Source organism: Chiloscyllium punctatum, chromosome 10 (assembly GCF_047496795.1).
Source record: "Chiloscyllium punctatum isolate Juve2018m chromosome 10, sChiPun1.3, whole genome shotgun sequence".
Taxonomy (NCBI): domain Eukaryota; kingdom Metazoa; phylum Chordata; class Chondrichthyes; order Orectolobiformes; family Hemiscylliidae; genus Chiloscyllium; species Chiloscyllium punctatum.
In genome coordinates this window covers 21,687,709-21,705,630 of record NC_092748.1, presented here as the reverse complement: position 1 = coordinate 21,705,630, position 17,922 = coordinate 21,687,709, and the positions used below count along the sequence as shown (strand labels likewise).

The 17,922-nt window shown below is 42.7% G+C and overlaps 1 protein-coding gene across 19 annotated transcripts in view; it reads right to left on the bottom strand.

Moving 5' to 3' along the window:
• The window catches only part of LOC140481934 (leucine-rich repeat flightless-interacting protein 2-like), a 140,423-nt gene that overhangs the window by 36,706 nt on the left and 85,795 nt on the right, over positions 1 to 17,922 (bottom strand). For 15 of the 19 annotated variants that reach the window (XM_072578647.1, XM_072578657.1, XM_072578651.1 and 12 more), the window contains 7 exons: positions 14,735 to 14,860; positions 12,493 to 12,564; positions 7,792 to 7,962; positions 5,911 to 6,003; positions 4,899 to 4,991; positions 2,884 to 2,976; positions 1,625 to 1,751 (listed from right to left, as the gene is read on the bottom strand). In XM_072578647.1, coding sequence (XP_072434748.1) covers positions 1,625 to 1,751; positions 2,884 to 2,976; positions 4,899 to 4,991; positions 5,911 to 6,003; positions 7,792 to 7,962; positions 12,493 to 12,564; positions 14,735 to 14,860 — 775 coding nt within the window. The remainder of the gene's footprint in view (positions 1 to 1,624; positions 1,752 to 2,883; positions 2,977 to 4,898; positions 4,992 to 5,910; positions 6,004 to 7,791; positions 7,963 to 12,492; positions 12,565 to 14,734; positions 14,861 to 17,922) is intronic. The other 4 variants (XM_072578654.1, XM_072578652.1, XM_072578661.1 and 1 more) reach the window with 4 other exon arrangements.

The window sequence follows — 17,922 nt, the reverse complement described above, 5'->3', positions numbered from 1 at the left end:
ATCTAAGGATATCCTCCTCATTACAGAGCAACCTCGATTATCCAGCATTCAATTATCCGAATTTTGGATTATCTGACAAAATAGCTTGACTAAACTATTTAATCCAGCATTTGAATATCCAGCATTCGATTAACGGAATGAAATACTCCCTGCCCGTGTCCTTTGGATAATCAAGGTTCCTCTGTATTTACCACCACACCAATTTTCTTATCAAGAACTTTCTGATTAACTATCCTACATTCAATTTAAATCGTTTATATATCAAACAAACAGTAGGGTCCTAATTGTGATCCATGCTGAACTGGACACAGACTTCCAGTCAGAACAGCATCCCTCTGCTTCCTGTCACTCAGCCAAATCAGGTTCTAAATTGCCAAATTTTCTTAGATCCCATAGGCTCTTACCTAACTGTCAGCCTTCCAGCGGGACCTTATCAACGTTCTTGTTGAAGTCCAAGCAGATTGCCTCATATACAGCATCTGCAGTCCTCACTATCTCATCTACACATCTGGTTACATCTTAGAAAAATTCAACCAAGTTGGTCAGGCATGACCTGCCTTAACAAAGGCCCAATTGCCGGCTAAGTAACAAACAATGTGGATCAGGCTGTGCCAGTCTGATAACTGGAAAAATCAACTGACAGCATATATATATGTAATAAACTGGCCATTTATTATGACTATTATTAATTGACCTTGACAGCTTTGATGGAGACAATGTAGAAGGCATTGTACTCTGTATCAAACCATGTGCTGTACCTGTCCGGAGTGCATTTGATGGTTACAGTGTAGGTGGAGCTTTAATCTGTATCTAACCCTTCCCTGTACTTGCCTTGGGAATGCTTGAGGGAGACAAGATAAATGGAGCTTTACTCTGTATCCAACCACTTGCAGTCTGTCCTAGAAGAATTTAATGGGGACAGTTTCGAGAGCATGTTACTCTGTATTTGAACCTGTGCTAAACTTGTCCTAGGACAATTTGATACAGACAGTATAGAGGAAGTTTTACACTGCTGTATCTGTCCTGGGCAGTTCAATGGAACAACATAGAGGGATCTTACTCTGTATTTAATGACTTGCTGTTGGAGGGTTTGATGGAAGAGAGTAGATAGAGCTTTACTCTGTATCCTGTAGTATAACTGCATTGGAATTGTTTGATGGGGCTTTAGGGACAGTTTTACCCTGTATCAAATGCCATGCTATACCTATCCTGGGACCGTTTGGTACAGACTACGTATAAGGAGTTTTACACTTTATCCAACCCTGCACAGTACCTGCGTTACTCTATCAGTTCCGCAGGTCAAAGAACATCACAGAATTAGTTCCCCAGGCCAGCTGTATCACCGAATCATTTCAGCCATTGTACATATTGTGGTCCTTCTTTCTATTAGATCCCCAAAATATAGGCCCACCTGTGGGATTAGTAGATCCTAAAAGAAAGGGTTAAAGTGCACATTTGTAAAACCCTGTTAGCCCAAAATGTGTGATAATCTTGTTTCACACCAACGTTCTGCTTGACTCTCACCAAGTCCCTCCCCAATCACTTCCTTTTGCTTTTCTTATTCCTTTGCCCAGAGTTCATTCGCTTGCTGAGATGACAGATGAACTGGGTATGCTCTACTTACCTAGTGGTCCATCACTTGAGCTCTGTAGCTGGGTTGCAGCCTGTGGACCTGTTTCAGCAGCTTCCATGTATGTATTGCCATCCTTTCTCACAGGTTCAGCCTCACCATTTGTCAACAACCCGTAGGCCTGGTGTAGAGAATAAACCATGGTTATAAAGTAACAAGAACAAGCCCCAATCCTTCCAGGCTCCCATTGCAAACAAGGTAAAAAGCAATATTGAGCTTACCGGCTCATCCGGCACCCATATCATGACCTCCACCAAGTGACTGCGAGGTGTGGAATAGGCCCCAGATGTCATTCCTGGACTATGTGAACCAACTGAACTAAGCTAGGAGAACAAGAGAAGTCTAATAACTGACTTCAGTTCTGCTGTGTTCGAGAGGAGTGACATGAAGATGTGTCATGGCTAATAATCCAGTGAATGTTGCCTTAGGTAGGCTCTTAACTGCCCTCTGAAATGGCATAGTAAGCCACTCAACTCAAGGGCAAAACATGCTGGCCTTATCTACAACGGAAGAATAAATAAAAACAAAGCCACATTCATTGCTCAAGGAAAGCCCATACCCAAAACATTAAAACTTTGTTGGCATCATTGTGTGAAGAATTAAAACAGCTTTAAATGGAGCAGCTGCTAGGAAGGTGGAGTGGATCCATTGAAAGACAGGGTAGCTCCTTGGTGAAGGGGCAGCCCTCAGGGATGTACCATTACCAGGAATTAGTATTTTGCCTCACATGGGAACTTATTCCTCTAGGTAATAACTTTGCTAAGCTTTACTTGTAGAAATAAATCTCCCCAACCCAAAATGAATGAGTAGGTATGCAGTCCTTCCCACCCCAAAATATTGCTCAGTTTCTCACCTTGTCAAGCTTTTGGATTGTATATATTTTCATAGATATTAATTTCCTCCACCACCTCACCATCCGTCCAGTTGGGCTGCTCAAGCACACAAGAGGCATCACTGCTGAGCGTGCCTGTATCCTCATCTCCTAGTACTGCAAAGCAGTTGGCAATCAGAAACTAGTTTGCCTCCCTCTCCCTGCCACTGAGGCCAATAGTATCACAACCCTGACTGCTGATTGACAAATTAAGTCAATTCAAGTAGATGCACTCTTGCACCTTCAAAAATCTTCCATCATCTGAATCTCATCCCAGTGAATGAAGCCAATCCCAAATTCCTGTTAACACTTCACCACTTAGTTCTGTAGGCGGATACCTTAGGCCCTGACCTAGGACAGATCCCTAATGCTGAGTCCATACCTTCAGTCTTTCCTTGAGCATGGCAACCTCCTCCCTGAGCTCATCCCGATCAATCCTGATGGCATCAGAGTATTCCTTCTGTCTTTCTAATGCCTAAAGGTTCAGTGATAGGAAGCCGATGAGAGAAAAGAAGAAAGGAACAATACGAGTAGAAAATTCAAAGAGGAAACAGAACTTGTGCATACAGAATCCTAACAGGAGTAACACAGGTAAGGTCCAGAAGTTGGTGAAATAAAAAATTAAATTTGACTGATAACAGCATACAGGGTCTCATTGTTATCCCTTCATGAGCTTTCAACACCTCCAAGTGACTCAGTTTTACCAATTCTTGCCTCAGTACTTCCAGGTTTGACCAGTAGAGAGGGAAAGAGGCTGCTTGTCTCCAGGAGGAGTTAAGTGTGTGTCGTCGAGAATATCTTACTACAATTTTGCAGCCAACATGGTTCAGTGAAAGGAAGATCGAATTTGATAAACTTTTAAGAGTTCTTTGAAAGTGTAATGAGTGTACCCAACAAGTATTGTGTTTGGATTTCCAAAAGACATTTGATAAGGTGCCACAGAAAAGGTTGCCAAAGAAGCTAAGTGCTTATAATGCCGGGATTTATCATCGTGGATAGAGAATTGGTGAGCTGACAAGAAACAGAGAGTCAGGGAAACTGGGTATTTTCAGGTTGGCAAACTAACTAACAGAGTGCTACAGAGATCACTGCAGGGTCTTCAACTATTTACAATTTATATTAGTGATTTGGCTCAAGGGAGAGAACGTACTGTGGCCAAATCCAACATCCATAGTGTTAACAGCTGAGTGAACTGTGGGTTACTGTGATCCCACACCCTGAGCAATGTTGAAAATCAGGGTCTCCTGAAAACTGAATGTTCCTCGTATTTACTGAGTAGCATGAGATTTTATTTAATAACTACAGCAGGAGTTAACTCTCAAAATTCCAGCATGGGAAAACAAATGGGAAGAATTATGAGAAACATGGAGGGCATAATGCAAGTGGAACTAGACAACAATTTATCTGCTGCCAAATGTATCTTCTAATTAATGCAATGTGTTTGAAAATAAACAGGTTTAGTTCTTTAGAGAGGATGAAAACCACCCTTCAAAATGGAGGTAAGCAAGACGACAATGATACTTGTCCCATGGCCATTGATCAAAAGAGTTCAGACAATTGATTGACACAGTGTTAGCTACCTACCCCTAGAAATATGTTATAATGATAGGGCCTTGGGGCAGAGGGATGTTCTCATCAGTGAGTTCTCAGCAGGCAATCCTCAAATAAGCTGTTTTCAAGAAGATGATGTACCAGAAGAAGAGAAGGAAGACCTAGGAAAGAGTTCCCTAACACTTTGACTAAATCGCAGAATGCTGCCCCCAAAATCTCAACGAGGGCACACATTCTGTGCCAACAGCTTGTGTGTTCTCTGGCATCAGTGAACTATTTCCAATTGACATGGTTGTATATCTTTTTACCGAATTAAATAATGTAGATGGAGACCTGTGCTTGGAGGCAGCATGGCCTTGTGTTCTGAAGCCTGACGGGCTCAGACTCATGTTGGAAAAGGACTATAAGCACTTTAACTTGAGTACTTTATAGACACTTCTTATTTTCATTCTGGAGTTTCAACTCTATTTCCAAGCTAATCTGTTTTATTACTATTTCAATTCTGCAACAACACTTAAAATATCTGTACCTAGGTACCATGTACCTTAGATGGCACCGAGCGACGATTACAAACTTTTCACTGGACTCATTCAAGTGCACGTGATAATAAAGGCTACTCATTCATTCTTATATCAACTGTTGCTTCCTAAACTCAATAAATTATCAGAAAATTGGTTCAAGGCATCAATTGCCTATATGAGGTAGCTGAGATTGCAATTCCCCTAAAATTAACACTGTTAACAACTGAGTGAACAATGGGTGTCTGATCCCACATGCTGAGCATTAAGAACTGAGTGTACAGTGGGCGACTGCAAATTCAGACTCAGAATGCTCAGGCTTTCCTACCCCAATTTTCTTGTCCTTCCATTCCACCGTCTCCTGGAGGTCAGAGATCTCTTGAGTGGAGGAAATCAGCTTCTGGTTCAACCCTTTGATCTCCTAACACCAGTCCCGATCCAAGGAAGATGAAGAGTGGCAAAGGGGATAAAGCAAAAGAGGGAGAAAGAGAACAAGTGAAAGGAAACTGGAAAGAGCAAAGATTAGTAAAAGAAGCATTAAAAAAAGGTAGAGAAGAGAAGCCCTTTGTATGTGTTTACATTGAAACATTGTCTCAGATCAGTTAAAACATCCTTAGCTATTGCGTATAATTCAGCATAATATTTGTATGGCAGGAATATAATGATGAAGTCCACCTTCTAAGCGTTGCTATAGTACACTGACCTGACCTGAGGTTGGGTGAATAGATGTGGAATAACAATTGACTGCAGTACCCTTGGGGCAGGTATTGGCCGAGACTGGACTGTGTTGTACTCAGTGGCCCAAACAGGCTGTCGATGCTCATGTGGCAAGAATGGTTTTTCTGGTAAACATGAATCAGTGCAGTTGTTTAATCTGGAGAGGGTAAGACTGGGGACACTGACATGGCGAGTGTGGTGGTAGCCTGGGAAAAGTCAGACTGAGGTGGTGTAAATCAAGCCCTTCAAGTCCGGTCACTGAGTCAGCATTTCATCTAGCTGGTGCACTGAGGACTTATTAGCCATTCATATCTCCAAGCAAACAGCCTTCATCTTTCAACCTGACGCCATTAGACGATCTCGGCCCGTCCTTGCACAATTCACAATCTTTCTAACAAACATTGAGTAACCACTAATAACATCCCTTCCAATAACCATGAGCAAGCAGTTTACAAAGGAAGATTGATTGACCCAAAAGTTTGGCTTTGGAAACTCACTGGCTCTTTTCCACATCACAAGCCTCAAAGAGGTGATATCCTTTGGCCCTGACAATACCCAACATCTTATTGCCGAGTGGGCGTGCATGGTTAATCATATGACATGAACAATAGCATTACACTTACCGTTAACATCTCTTCCCTCTCTTTAAGAGTCTCCTTCATTGTCTCAAATTGATGCTGCAGGATGCTGTAGGCATGTTTCTGTCTGTCCAATTCCTAGCAACAGAGAGTCAGAGATTTAAATTCCAACTCCCAGATAGTCAAACGATGCACTATTTACAATACGGGTTGTATCTTTGTCCAGGGCCTTCTAGATGGTGGTGGTAGTGGAGTTGTAAGGTGCCATATAAGGATTTCAATGCAGTGCATCTTGTAGATAGCAAACACTGCTGCGACTGAGTCTGTTTGTTGGAGTGATTGCATGTTTGTGGATGTTGGGCCAATCAAGCATCCTGGATGGTGTCAAGCTTCTTGAGTGTTAATTGAGCTGCATTCATCCAGGCAAGTGGACAGTATTCCATCGATTCCTGACTTGTGGACAAACTTTGGAGTCAGGAGGGGAATTACTCACTAGGGAGGCAAAGTGAGGAAGGCTAATATTTCTAGCCTCTGACCTGCTCTTCTAGCCACTCTATTTGTGTGACTAGCCCAGTTCAGTTTGTGTTCAATGGTGACTCAATTGATGTTAATCTGTGATGGTAACACCATTGAAATCAAGGGGCAGTGGTTACACTGTCTCTTTATGGAGATGGTCAGTGCCTAGCCTTCTGTTATTTGCCATTTTTCAGCTCAAGCCTGAATATTGTCCAGCTGTTGCTGCATTTGAACATGGATTCAGTCATTGAGGAGTTGCAGATGGTGCTGAACATTCTTCAGCCATCAGCAAACATCCTCAATTCTGAATATATGATGGAGGGCAAGTCATTGATGAAGCAGCTGAAGCTGGTTGGGCCTATGACACTATCCTGAGGAACTCCAGCAACAGAAAGATTAGATTAGATTAGATTCCCTACAGAGTGGAAACAGGCCCTTCAGCCCAACAAGTCCACACCGACCCTCCGAAGAGTAACCCACCCAGACCCATTTCCCTCTGACTAATGCAACTAACACTATGGGCAATTTAGCATGGCCAATTCACCGGACCTGCACATCTTTGGACTGTGAGAGGAAACTGGAGCACCTGGAGGAAACCATGCCTTCATGATTTTATAAATCTCTATCAGGTCACCCTTAGGCCTCTGATGCTCCAGGGAAAACAGTCCCAGACTATTTAGCCTCTCCGTGTAGCTAAAATCCTCCAACCCTGACAACATCTTTGTAAATCTTTTCAGAACCCTTTCAAGTTTCACAACATCCTTCCAATAGGAGGGAGACCAGAATTGCACACAATAAGTGGCCTAACCAATGTCCTGTAGAGCCACAAGATGACCTCCCAACTCCTGTACTCAATGCTTTGTCCAATAAAGGAAAGCATACCAAATGCCTTCTTCACTATCCCATCTACCTGAGACTCCACTTTCAAGGTCTCTTTGTTCAGCAACACTCCCCAGGACTTTATCATTAAGTCTATAAGTCCTGCTCTGATTGAGATTACTTCTCATATTCTTCACAATTAGTACATGCATCAGGCTGTATTTCTTGAGTTATACATACCACCTCTCTGTCCAAATTATAGAATTCATGGAAATGCAAAGTATATGGTGTTTTATCACCAAAATCATCTCCCAAGTTCTCAAGAGTTCAGGAATTCATAAGTCATATCCATTATTTATGAAAAGTTCACCTTTATAGTCTGACTCCCATGTTGTATGATGAAAGTTTTCTCATCATGTCCATTAACTTTTCCAAATGCTTTATATTTCCTGTGTTCTCTCTAACAGAGAGATAGTGATGTAATGGCAGAATAATTACCTTGAATGTAAGGCCCTGTCTACTCACTATGGGAGTTTAGTCTGCTGCCACTGGTTCAGATTACCCCTGAAACCCAACACTAGCCCCACTCACCTTAGTCTTCTCCTCATGCATCCTGTGTGTCTCTGCTAACTGTTCCTCCAGCTCCAGCAAACTTTCCCTTAGTGTGTCTACCTGGTACATGAGGTTGGTTTTCTCATTGTCCAGCTGTGCATTCGATACCATTGCCTTTTTGTACTTCTCTTCTACTTCGGCCAGCGAGTCCTAAATCAGAAGAAAAGCAATCATAGGAACACAAACACTGACATTGCAAGTCCAAAATTGAATGGACTAACACAACAGGTAGAAAGAGGCTGAATCTGTCTGCAGCCAAGACAGAGTCTACCCCAAACAAAATTCCCAGCCTTTAGTCCCAGGAAATGTTAACCTGGCCATTCGGGATTTGAACTGGGCAGAGTTTGACCAATGGACCAGGTCTCCATGCTGATGCGTGATCCACTTCACCTGCAGCAAGGACATTTGTGCATCAATACTCATCCCTTCCACATCCCTTCAGTTGCTAGTTTCCAACTCCTCACAATCCCTCAGTTCATAATTTTACCTCTGATTCCTTGGCTGGTAGATTCTGCACAGCTCCCTGCAAGCTTTGAAAGAAAGAGTCCAACAGTCCCCCCAACCTCCGATCCTTTGACTGGTGGATTCCCCACCCAACTCCTCAGTTCATATTTTCTACCTAGTGCCCCAGTTCCAATCCAGCTCAGCCATCCCAATCGTCCGATTGTCCAACCTCACAGTAGTACGATGGACACTGTAATATATAATTTTAATATCACTTACTGTAAGTTTGAATTGTCGAGTCAGTAATATGTGGGATTTCTGTGAATCTGAAGTTAATTCATTTGTATTATTTTTATAGCCACTGTGATTTATTTTAAAACAGTTTCTTGAGGCCTAGCTTTTTGTGCACAACATTTCGTTTACCAGAGACTATTTTGTGAGCCTCCTCAAGGTAAATAATGGAGCCCAAAGTATTTGGGGATTTGTAGAATTTGATTTTTATAAGCTTAAGGTAAACATCCATAGCTCAGAGGGAGAGACTTTGTTTTCACTGTTACTTTGAGATTTGAGTACTCCTGTGAAGTCCTAGGATTAAGACACATTAAGTGATTTAAACATACAGAGGTATTAGACCATAATAAGATAAGGTCTAGGCCTTTCACCCCTCAAGCCTACTGTTCCATTCAATAGAATCATGGCTAATCTGACATTCCTTATGTCCACTTTCCTGCCCTTTCTCCATACCTCTTGATTCCTCTACTGATCAAGAATCTATCTATCTATCTCAGCCTTAAATATACACAATGAATCTACCCCACAGCTTTCTGTGGCAAGGAGTTCCAAAGACTCATAATTCAGAAATGAAATCCTCCACCTCTCAGTCTCAAATTGGCATCCCTGTATTCTGACACTATACTCTCTGGTCCTAGACTCATGGGAGCATGAGGAGAAACATCATCTCAACATCTACTCTGTAAAACCCCTTAACAATTCTATATGGGATCACTTCTCATACTTCTAAATACCAGTAAGTAGAGTCCCAACTTGTTCAGTCTTTGCTCATAAGACAATTTGTCGATACAAGGGATCATCTTAGTGAACCTTCTCTGAACTGCCTCTGATGAAATAATATTTTACCTGCTCACATGACTCCAGATGTGGTCTCACCAGCAATTTGTATACTTGCAGCAGTGTTTTCTTATTCGTATACTTCAACCCCCTTGAAATAAGGGCCAACATTCCGTTCACATTCCTGATTACCTGATGGACCTACATCCCAGCTTTCTGTGTTCCTTTATTCCCATCCTGCCCATTTGCCAATTTTCTATCCATGCTAATGTACTGCCTTCCCCAGGCTTTTATGATTTAATCTTTTGTGAGATAATTCGGTGAATGCCTCCTAGAAGTCCAAATGCAACACGTCTACTTGTTCAGCTCTATCCACTCAGGTTGAGATTTCTTCAAAAACCTCGATTAAATTACTCAGACACAATTTCTCTTACATGAAGCCATGCCATCTCTGCTTGATTAGATTAGGAGTTTCCAAACGTGCTATTACTTTCATAATAATTGATTCCAACGTTAGAGACAGGAACACTGGTGTGAGATATGTACTACAGGTTTAACATGTTTTTGAATATGTGTTATAAGTAGATAATTTAGTTTTTTGTATTTTATTGTTATTGCATGCATGTGTTTCTGTGAGTGGCCATTTTGATAAAACTAAAACAAATCAAAGTATGATCTATCAAGCCAGATTTCAAACTGGGATCTGACTTGCTCAGAAATAATACCATTTGGAATTATAATAGTATGCAGGGCGAACTAAGGGGTAGTTAGACTGTTACACAGATGGTGCAAGTCGAAATAATTTCAGTACAGACCATGGAAAAAGAAATTCCAATCTGGAAGTAGATCCTTCGCCAAAAATTCTGCTTGGCATCGGCAAAAAGAAGAGAATAGTATTGCAGTTCCGACCTTTTTTATTCATTCAGGGAATGTGGGTGTCGCTGGTTGGCCCAGCATTTAATGCCCATCCTCCACTGCCCTTGAGATGGTTGTTGTGATCTACCAGCTTGAACAGCTGCAGTCCATTGGCAAGGATGCATCCTCAAAGTAATTCAAAAGGTCATTCCAGGAATTTGATCCAGCAAAGAAATGATGATATATTTCCAAGTCAGAATCTCATCTTCTAGATTGGTTAGTTATTGAGAGTTTGGAAAGTACTATTTAAGAAGCCTTGGTAAACTCTGTCGTGTATTCAGTAGATAGTACACATTGCTACTGATCTGTACCAGTGATGGAGAAAGTAAATCTTTGTGTATGTGGTTCCAGCCAAGTGGTCTATTTTGCCCTGGATGGTGTCAAGTTTCTTGAGTATTGCTAGAGCTGCACTCATCCAGGCAACTTGAAATATTCAATTTTTCGGTTCTCCTGCCCCTTGAATGCTGCACGACCTGCTGTGCTTTTCCAGCACCATACTCTCGACTCTGATCTCCAGCATCTGCAGTCCTCACTTTCTGCAAGTATTCCATATAATCATGACTTGTTGATGGTAGACAGCTTTCGGGAGTCAGATAGTGAGTTCGTTGTCACCAAACACTTGCTAACAAGTGTGATTGTCCACCTAGGAAATTCCGTGCCCCTGGTCATGGGTTCTGTGGGTGTGTGTTTGGTTGATGAGACCAAATCTAGAGCTGCTTCTCTGACGACACATTTGGCAAGTGTTTCCAGGGCGTGGAATTGGTCCTTAGTCTCGAGATCATTGGTATTCCTTTCTCTGGTTCCTTTTCTCTCTTTCCTCTTGCCAACAAGTGTTCTCACACAATCGTGTCCCTTCGTACAGGCATTTCCTCCAAGTCGGTTTCTTCTGGTCGAGGGTGTCCCATGTAGTGACATCTATGTTGCATTTCTTGAGTGAAGTCTTTAGGGAGCCTTTGAAAGTTTGTCCTCCTCTCATTCGAGTTCCCTCCTTGAGGTGGGCGAAGAAGATTTGCTTTGGTAATCAGAACTCAGGCATCCTAAGCAGATTTAGTTTAAAATGCTGGCCTCGATCTTGGTGCGGTTAACTGCTTCAAGGATGCTGATGTTAGTAATTTTGTTTTCCCAGCTGATGTGGAGAATCTATCTTAAACAATGTTGATGGTATCTTGAAGTGATACCTGTATGTAGTCCAAGTTTCATAGCCACATAGAAGAGTCAGAAAGATGACTGCTTTGTACAGAAGGATCTTGGTATCACAGCATGGATGTCAGTGTCATCGAAGACTCTTATCCTTAGGTATTTGAAGGCGGCGCTCACACGTGGTGACTTATTTTCTTCAGGATTCCAAGCCTCTAACCTGTTCTTATAGCCACTCTATTTCATGGCTTGTACAGTTCAAATTCTCTTCAATGATAATCCCCAGAATGTTGATAACAGATGATTCAGCGATCATGACACCTTCCATCACTTTACTGATGATCAGGAGTAGACTGATGGGGCAGTAATTAGCCAGTTTTGATTTCTTATGCTTTTCTGTGTGTAGGATATACCCGGACCTGTGTTGTAGTGGCAAACTTTGAGACTGTAATACACCTACAACATGGGTCATTGTTTTCAGTAAGAAAGCTACACATTGCACATGTTCAGGGTTCCACTCTCAGCTCTGCACATTTTCACTCATCAGAAACAAGTACAACTTTGGAAGGAAGAGACTGTAATTGGCTGTGAGGGGGAAAATGGAATAATATCAATCATGGAGTCACAGAGACGGTGTAGGGGACAAGATTACAGAACAGTTGTGGAGCCTGTCACAGGCTAACCAGGACATCTGATGTCTGGCTAACAAGGCAATCAAAATACAAGATGGCTTCAAGAGGCTAGTCAACCAGGATTCATTGTGAAATAATCAGGATGATTGGAGAATGTGAATGTGTGGGAGAGGGAGGGAATGTTGAAACAATGGGAGAAAATACAAGCAGAGGAACTGAAAGCAAGAGAGAAGAGAGAAAAAACAAAGAATTATAAAACATGTTTCCAGGTGAAGGCAGGTGAGAACACTGGAAGAACTAGTTTAAGTTCAGCTTCTGCCAGAGTAACTAAAACCTTGAATAGGTTCAGTGCAATCCATGCTGTTAATAACAGATGTGTCGGGGGGAAATATGGGCCCCTGCTGGTTAATACCAAGATGATGCACAGGCAGTTCAGGCAAGGTCACTCGGGGGAGAAATTCACACTCATTCCCAAACTGGATACCTTCAACTCCTTGAGCCCTTCCATGTATTTTCCTTCTACATCCTGTATCTGATCCTTTAGCTCAAAGATTTCCTGGGAGAGAATCAAACAGCAATGTGAAATGAAAGAAAGAGGGAGGAAGGGAATGATATACACCAAGACAGAGAAACAGAGACAGAAATAAAGAAATAGGGAGATAAATGACAGAAAAGAAAAAAGCGAGGAAGGTGAAGAAAAATATTTAGTCAGAAAGAGAACTGAGCCAATAAAAAGAGGGGAAAGATGATAAGATAGAAAAGGTGATGATAGACAGAGCTAGTGACAGAGGCAGACCCACAGTCAGTGATAGAGAGAGACTATTTTTTAATTGTTATTTATTCATGTGATGTGACCATCACTGGTCAGGCCAGGCCAGTAGGGGTTTCCCATCCCTAGTTGCTCTTGAACTCAGTTCCATACTAGGTCATTTCAGAGGGCAGTTAAGAATAAATCCCACTGCTGTGGGTTTGGAGCTTTATGTAGACCAAGGTAAGGACAGCAGATTTCAACAGAAGAGTATAAGCTCAGTTTTTACAACCATTGATGAGTGGGTCATCATTCGATTTTTTTAAAAATTCCCGATTGTTTCTTTGAATTCAAATTACAGCACCTGCCATGGTGAATTCTGAACCAAGATTCCTGGGACATTACTTGGGTTTCTGGATTTTAATCCAGCAACAATTCTAGTCTGCCATTATCTCCCCCACAGAGTAACAAACAGAAACGTACCAATACAATCGTGATTTGGAGGTGCCGGTATTGGACTGGGGTGTACAAAGTTAAAAAGCACACAACACCAGGTTATAGTCCAACAGGTTTATTTGGAAGCACTACCTTTCAGAGCACTGCTCCTTCATCAAGTGGTTTTGGAGTATAAGATTGTAAGATACAGAAAAGGCTCTCATCTTTTAGAATGACCATGTTGGTTTCATATATAAGAGACTTAACAGACCACCCAAGTCTTTTTCAATACATAATTTCAGTTACATCACACTGTAAACTTTTGCTATAAATTCTATGTCTTACAATCTTATACTCCACAACCACCTGATGAAGGAGCTGCACTCCGAAAGCTAGTGCTTCCAATTAAATCTGTTGGACTATAACCTGGTGTTGTGTGATTTTTAACTTTATACCAACACAGTATAGCACAAAGACAGACCCAAATGGAGCAGAGCAGAGTGGACTGAAGGCATGGGGACGGTTGCTAGACTGGAGATTGATGTGGGCGGTCAGCAGCTTGCCAGCCCAGTTAGATCATGTGTGAAAGCCCCTTAATCAGATCAACTGCAATGTAATGTTTATCTATAATCCATTTATCTGACTGTAATGATTTTCCTTTAAAATTTATTTCTTCATTTTTTAACTTTTACTGTGAATTACTGTAAGGTAATGTAACTTCTTTTTCTTTATTTCTCTTCTTGTATCCAAGATCTGTACTGATGCACTTTTGTACCCAAGAAGGTGCTGTGAGAGGTGACATTGTAAACTTTTCACTGGACTTCTGTACTTGAGTAAACATGACAATAAACCTAATTTTAAAAAGTGTGACTGGACTGGAGCCAGAACGTGAGAGAACTGTGACTACGTCAGAGCTTCTGGGGAACAAGAACTGAGGCACAATAGTGTGAGGGGTCTGGACTTTGCCAGAATATGAGGACTAGGACCAAGCCAGAGCAGGAAGAGTTAAACAAATATGGAATGTAAGCTGGAGATAGGAAAAGAGGTACGTGAAGAGAGGAATTGAGGAAGAGATGGAAGGAGACAAAAATCTGAAAACCTAATGGGAGTGAGACAAAAAAAAATGTTTGAGTCACAGAGTGAGGCAAAAAGAGAAGAGAGGTGGTTAGAATCAGACCGATACAAAACACAGAAAAATCAAGAGAGGGAAAGACAACAAGGCTTCATGGGTAAGAAGACAGATTCGGGGGCTAAGGAGGAGCAGACAATCAAACTAAATCTGTGGAAAATGAAGACAGAGGGAATAGAGAGACGAACAAGCAGACATAGACATGGCTACATAAAGTAAGAGAAAGAAGTAGAGAAACACTGAAAGAGACAGCCCTGTGAGGAAATCAGAATGGTGCAAGATAAATTCTACCCACACACATCTCTTGCCCAAGCTCCATGAGCAATGTGAGTAGACAAAAGCTCAACTTTACTAGCCTGGTATGTGAAATGTCCACATTAGGATCACAATCTTTGAAATTACATCGCCTCATACCTTGATCTCTCGAATTGATCCTTCAGTGTCCATTGAGGTGGTGGTCTCTCCGCTGCCTCTCCTTGATGAAGTACCTCCCAAGGAGGCAAGGGTAGCAGCAGAGAGGCTTGAAGCTGCCCGGGAACTCTGAAACAGAAAATATGCTAATTAGCCACAAAGTGATCATGGCTTAAGGTGGTAATCTTAAGAGGAATAGTTGGACACTGAGTCCATGTCCATTAGAGTTTTAAAAAATCTGAGGCAATCTAATTGAAACATACAAGATTCTGAGGGCACTTTGCTAAGTTTGATGTTGAAAGGATGTGTCCCAGTATATGTGAGACTAAGGTGAGGAGAAATCTTTTCTGCACGTGGACCATGAACTTGTGGAACTCTCTTGCCCACAGAATGTTGTGGATGAAAATCACCGAATATTTCTTTAAAGCAAAAATAGATAGAATCTTGACTAACAAAAGAGTCAAAAGGTTATCAGGGTAGGTGGGAAGGTAGGTTGAGGGCTAAATCAGATCATCCAGTGTTTAGCAATGCTGCATCACAGCGTCAGGGACCTGGGTTCGATTCCAGCCTGTATACATGTTCACCTCATGTCAGTGTGGGATTCTGTTGGGTGCTCTGATTTCCTCCCACCATCCAAGGATATGCAGCTTAGGTGGATTGGCCTAGCTAACCTGTCCATTGTGATTAGGGATGTGCAGGGTGGGTGGCTTAGCCATGGTAAACGAGGTATTATGGGGAAAGGGTAGAGGAGCGGATCTGGGCAGGATGTTCCCAGGGCCTTTCCTCGGCTTGTTAACATTCACTGCCAACCCACCCAGATCTTGTGGCTCCTGAACTTTGGTTTTCAGCAACTATCGACAACATGCACAGGAACAATTGGAGAGGCCCAACCAGAACCAATCTATTGGGATAGCAAATCAATGTTGAATATAATATGTAGGCGCAATGTACATTAAAGATGGAAGCTGGAGATAAATGGTCATTCATAACCCGTGATCATCACTCACTGTCTCTATCCCCGTACTTAACCAGCCATTCTAACCACAGTGGTAGATAAACTATAGGAAGCATAGAACGTAGAACAGTACAACACAGTACAGGCCCTTTGGCCCTCAATGTTTTATCCTACACTAAGATCAAACTAACTTGCCTTTCCAAGAATCTTTTAAATGTCCCTAATGTATTTGACTCTACTACCACTGCTGGCAGTGCATTCCATGTACCCACAACTCTCTGTGTAAAGAACTTACCTCTGACGTCTCCCGTAAACCTTCCTCCAATCACTTTAGAATTACACCCACTTGTGATAGCCATTGTGAGCAAACTTAGGGTGCATGGTATTGGGGGCAAAGTACTAACTTGGATTGAAAGTTGGTTGGCTGATAGGGAACAAAGAATAGTGATAAACAGCTCCATTTCGGAATGGCAGGCAGTGACCAGTGGGGTACCGCAGGGATCAGTACTGGGACCGCAGCTTTTTACAATATATGTTAATGTTATAGAAGATGGTATTAGTAATAACATTAGCAAATTTGCTGATGATACTAAGCTGGGTGGCAGGGTGAAGTGTGAGGAGGATTTTAGGAGATTACAGGGTGACCCGGACAAGTTAGGTGAGTGGTCAGATGCATGGCAGATGCAGTTTAATGTGGATAAATGTATGGCTATCCACTTTGGTGGCAAGAACAGGAAGGCAGATTACTACCTAAATGGAATCAATTTAGGTAAAGGGGCAGTACAGAGAGATCTAGGTGTTCTTGTACAGAAGTCAATGAAGGTAAGCATGCAGGTACAGCAGGTAGTGAAGAAGGCCAATAGCATGCTGGCCTTCATAACAAGAGGGATTGAGTATAGAAGCAAAGAGGTTCTTCTGCAGCTGTACAGGGCCCTGGTGAGACCACACCTGGAGTACTGTGTGCAGTTCTGGTCTCCAAATTTGAGGAAAGACATTCTGGCTATTGAGGGAGTGCAGTGTAGGTTCACGAGGTCAATTCCTGGAATGGCAGGATTACCTTACACTTAAAGACTGGAGTGACTGGGCTTGTATACCCTTTGGGGTCTTTTTGGAGGTGGCAGAAATGCAACAGTACACCAGCAGAGTTCGAACCCGAACAGGACAAACAGTAGAATGCTGACATTTCTGCCACCTCCAAAAATACCCCACCACCAGGGATATATTTTCCTCCCCACCCCTTTCTGCCTTCCGCAAAGACCGTTCCCCCCGTGACTACCTAGTCAGATCCACACCCCCCTACAACCCACTCTCCCATCCTGGCACTTTCCCCTGCCACCGCAGGAACTGTAAAACCTGCGCCCACACCTCCTCCCTCACCTCTATCCAAGGTCCTAAAGGAGCCTTCCACATCCATCAAAGTTTTACTTGCACATCCACTAATATCATTTATTGTATCCGTTGCTCCCGATGCGGTCTCCTCTACATTAGGGAGACTGGGCGCCTCCGAGCAGAGTGCTTTAGGGAACATCTCCGGGACACCCGCACCAATCAACCACACCGCCCCGTGGCCCAACATTTCAACTCCCCCTCCCACTCTGCCGAGGACATGGAGGTCCTGCACCTCCTTCACCGCCGCTCCCTCACCACTAGACGCCTGGAGGAAGAACGCCTCATCTTCCACCTCAGAACACTTCAACCCCAGGGCATCAATGTGGACTTCAACAGTTTCCTCATTTCCCCTTCCCCCACCTCACCCTAGTTCCAAACTTCCAGCTCAGCACTGTCCCATGACTTGTCCGGACTTGTCCTACCTGCCTATCTCCTTTTCCACCTATCCACTCCACCCTCTCCTCCCTGACCTATCACCTTCATCCCCTCCCCCACTCACCCATTGTACTCTATGCTACTTTCTCCCCACCCCCACCCTCCTCTAGCTTATCTCTCTACGCTTCAGGCTCACTTTATTCCTGATAAAGGGCTTTTGCCCAAAACGTCAATTTCGCTCCTCCTTAGATGCTGCCTGAACTGCTGTGCTCTTCCAGCACCACTAATCCAGAATCTCGTTTCCAGCATCTGCAGTCATTGTTTTTACCTTCTACATTCTGAGCCATGAATATGGACACTCCTGACAAAACTTGCTCCATCCAAACATTTTGCACTAAGGAAGTTCCAATCAATATTAGTTAAGTTGAAGTTACCCATGACAACAAACGTGTTACTTCTGAAGCTTTCCAAA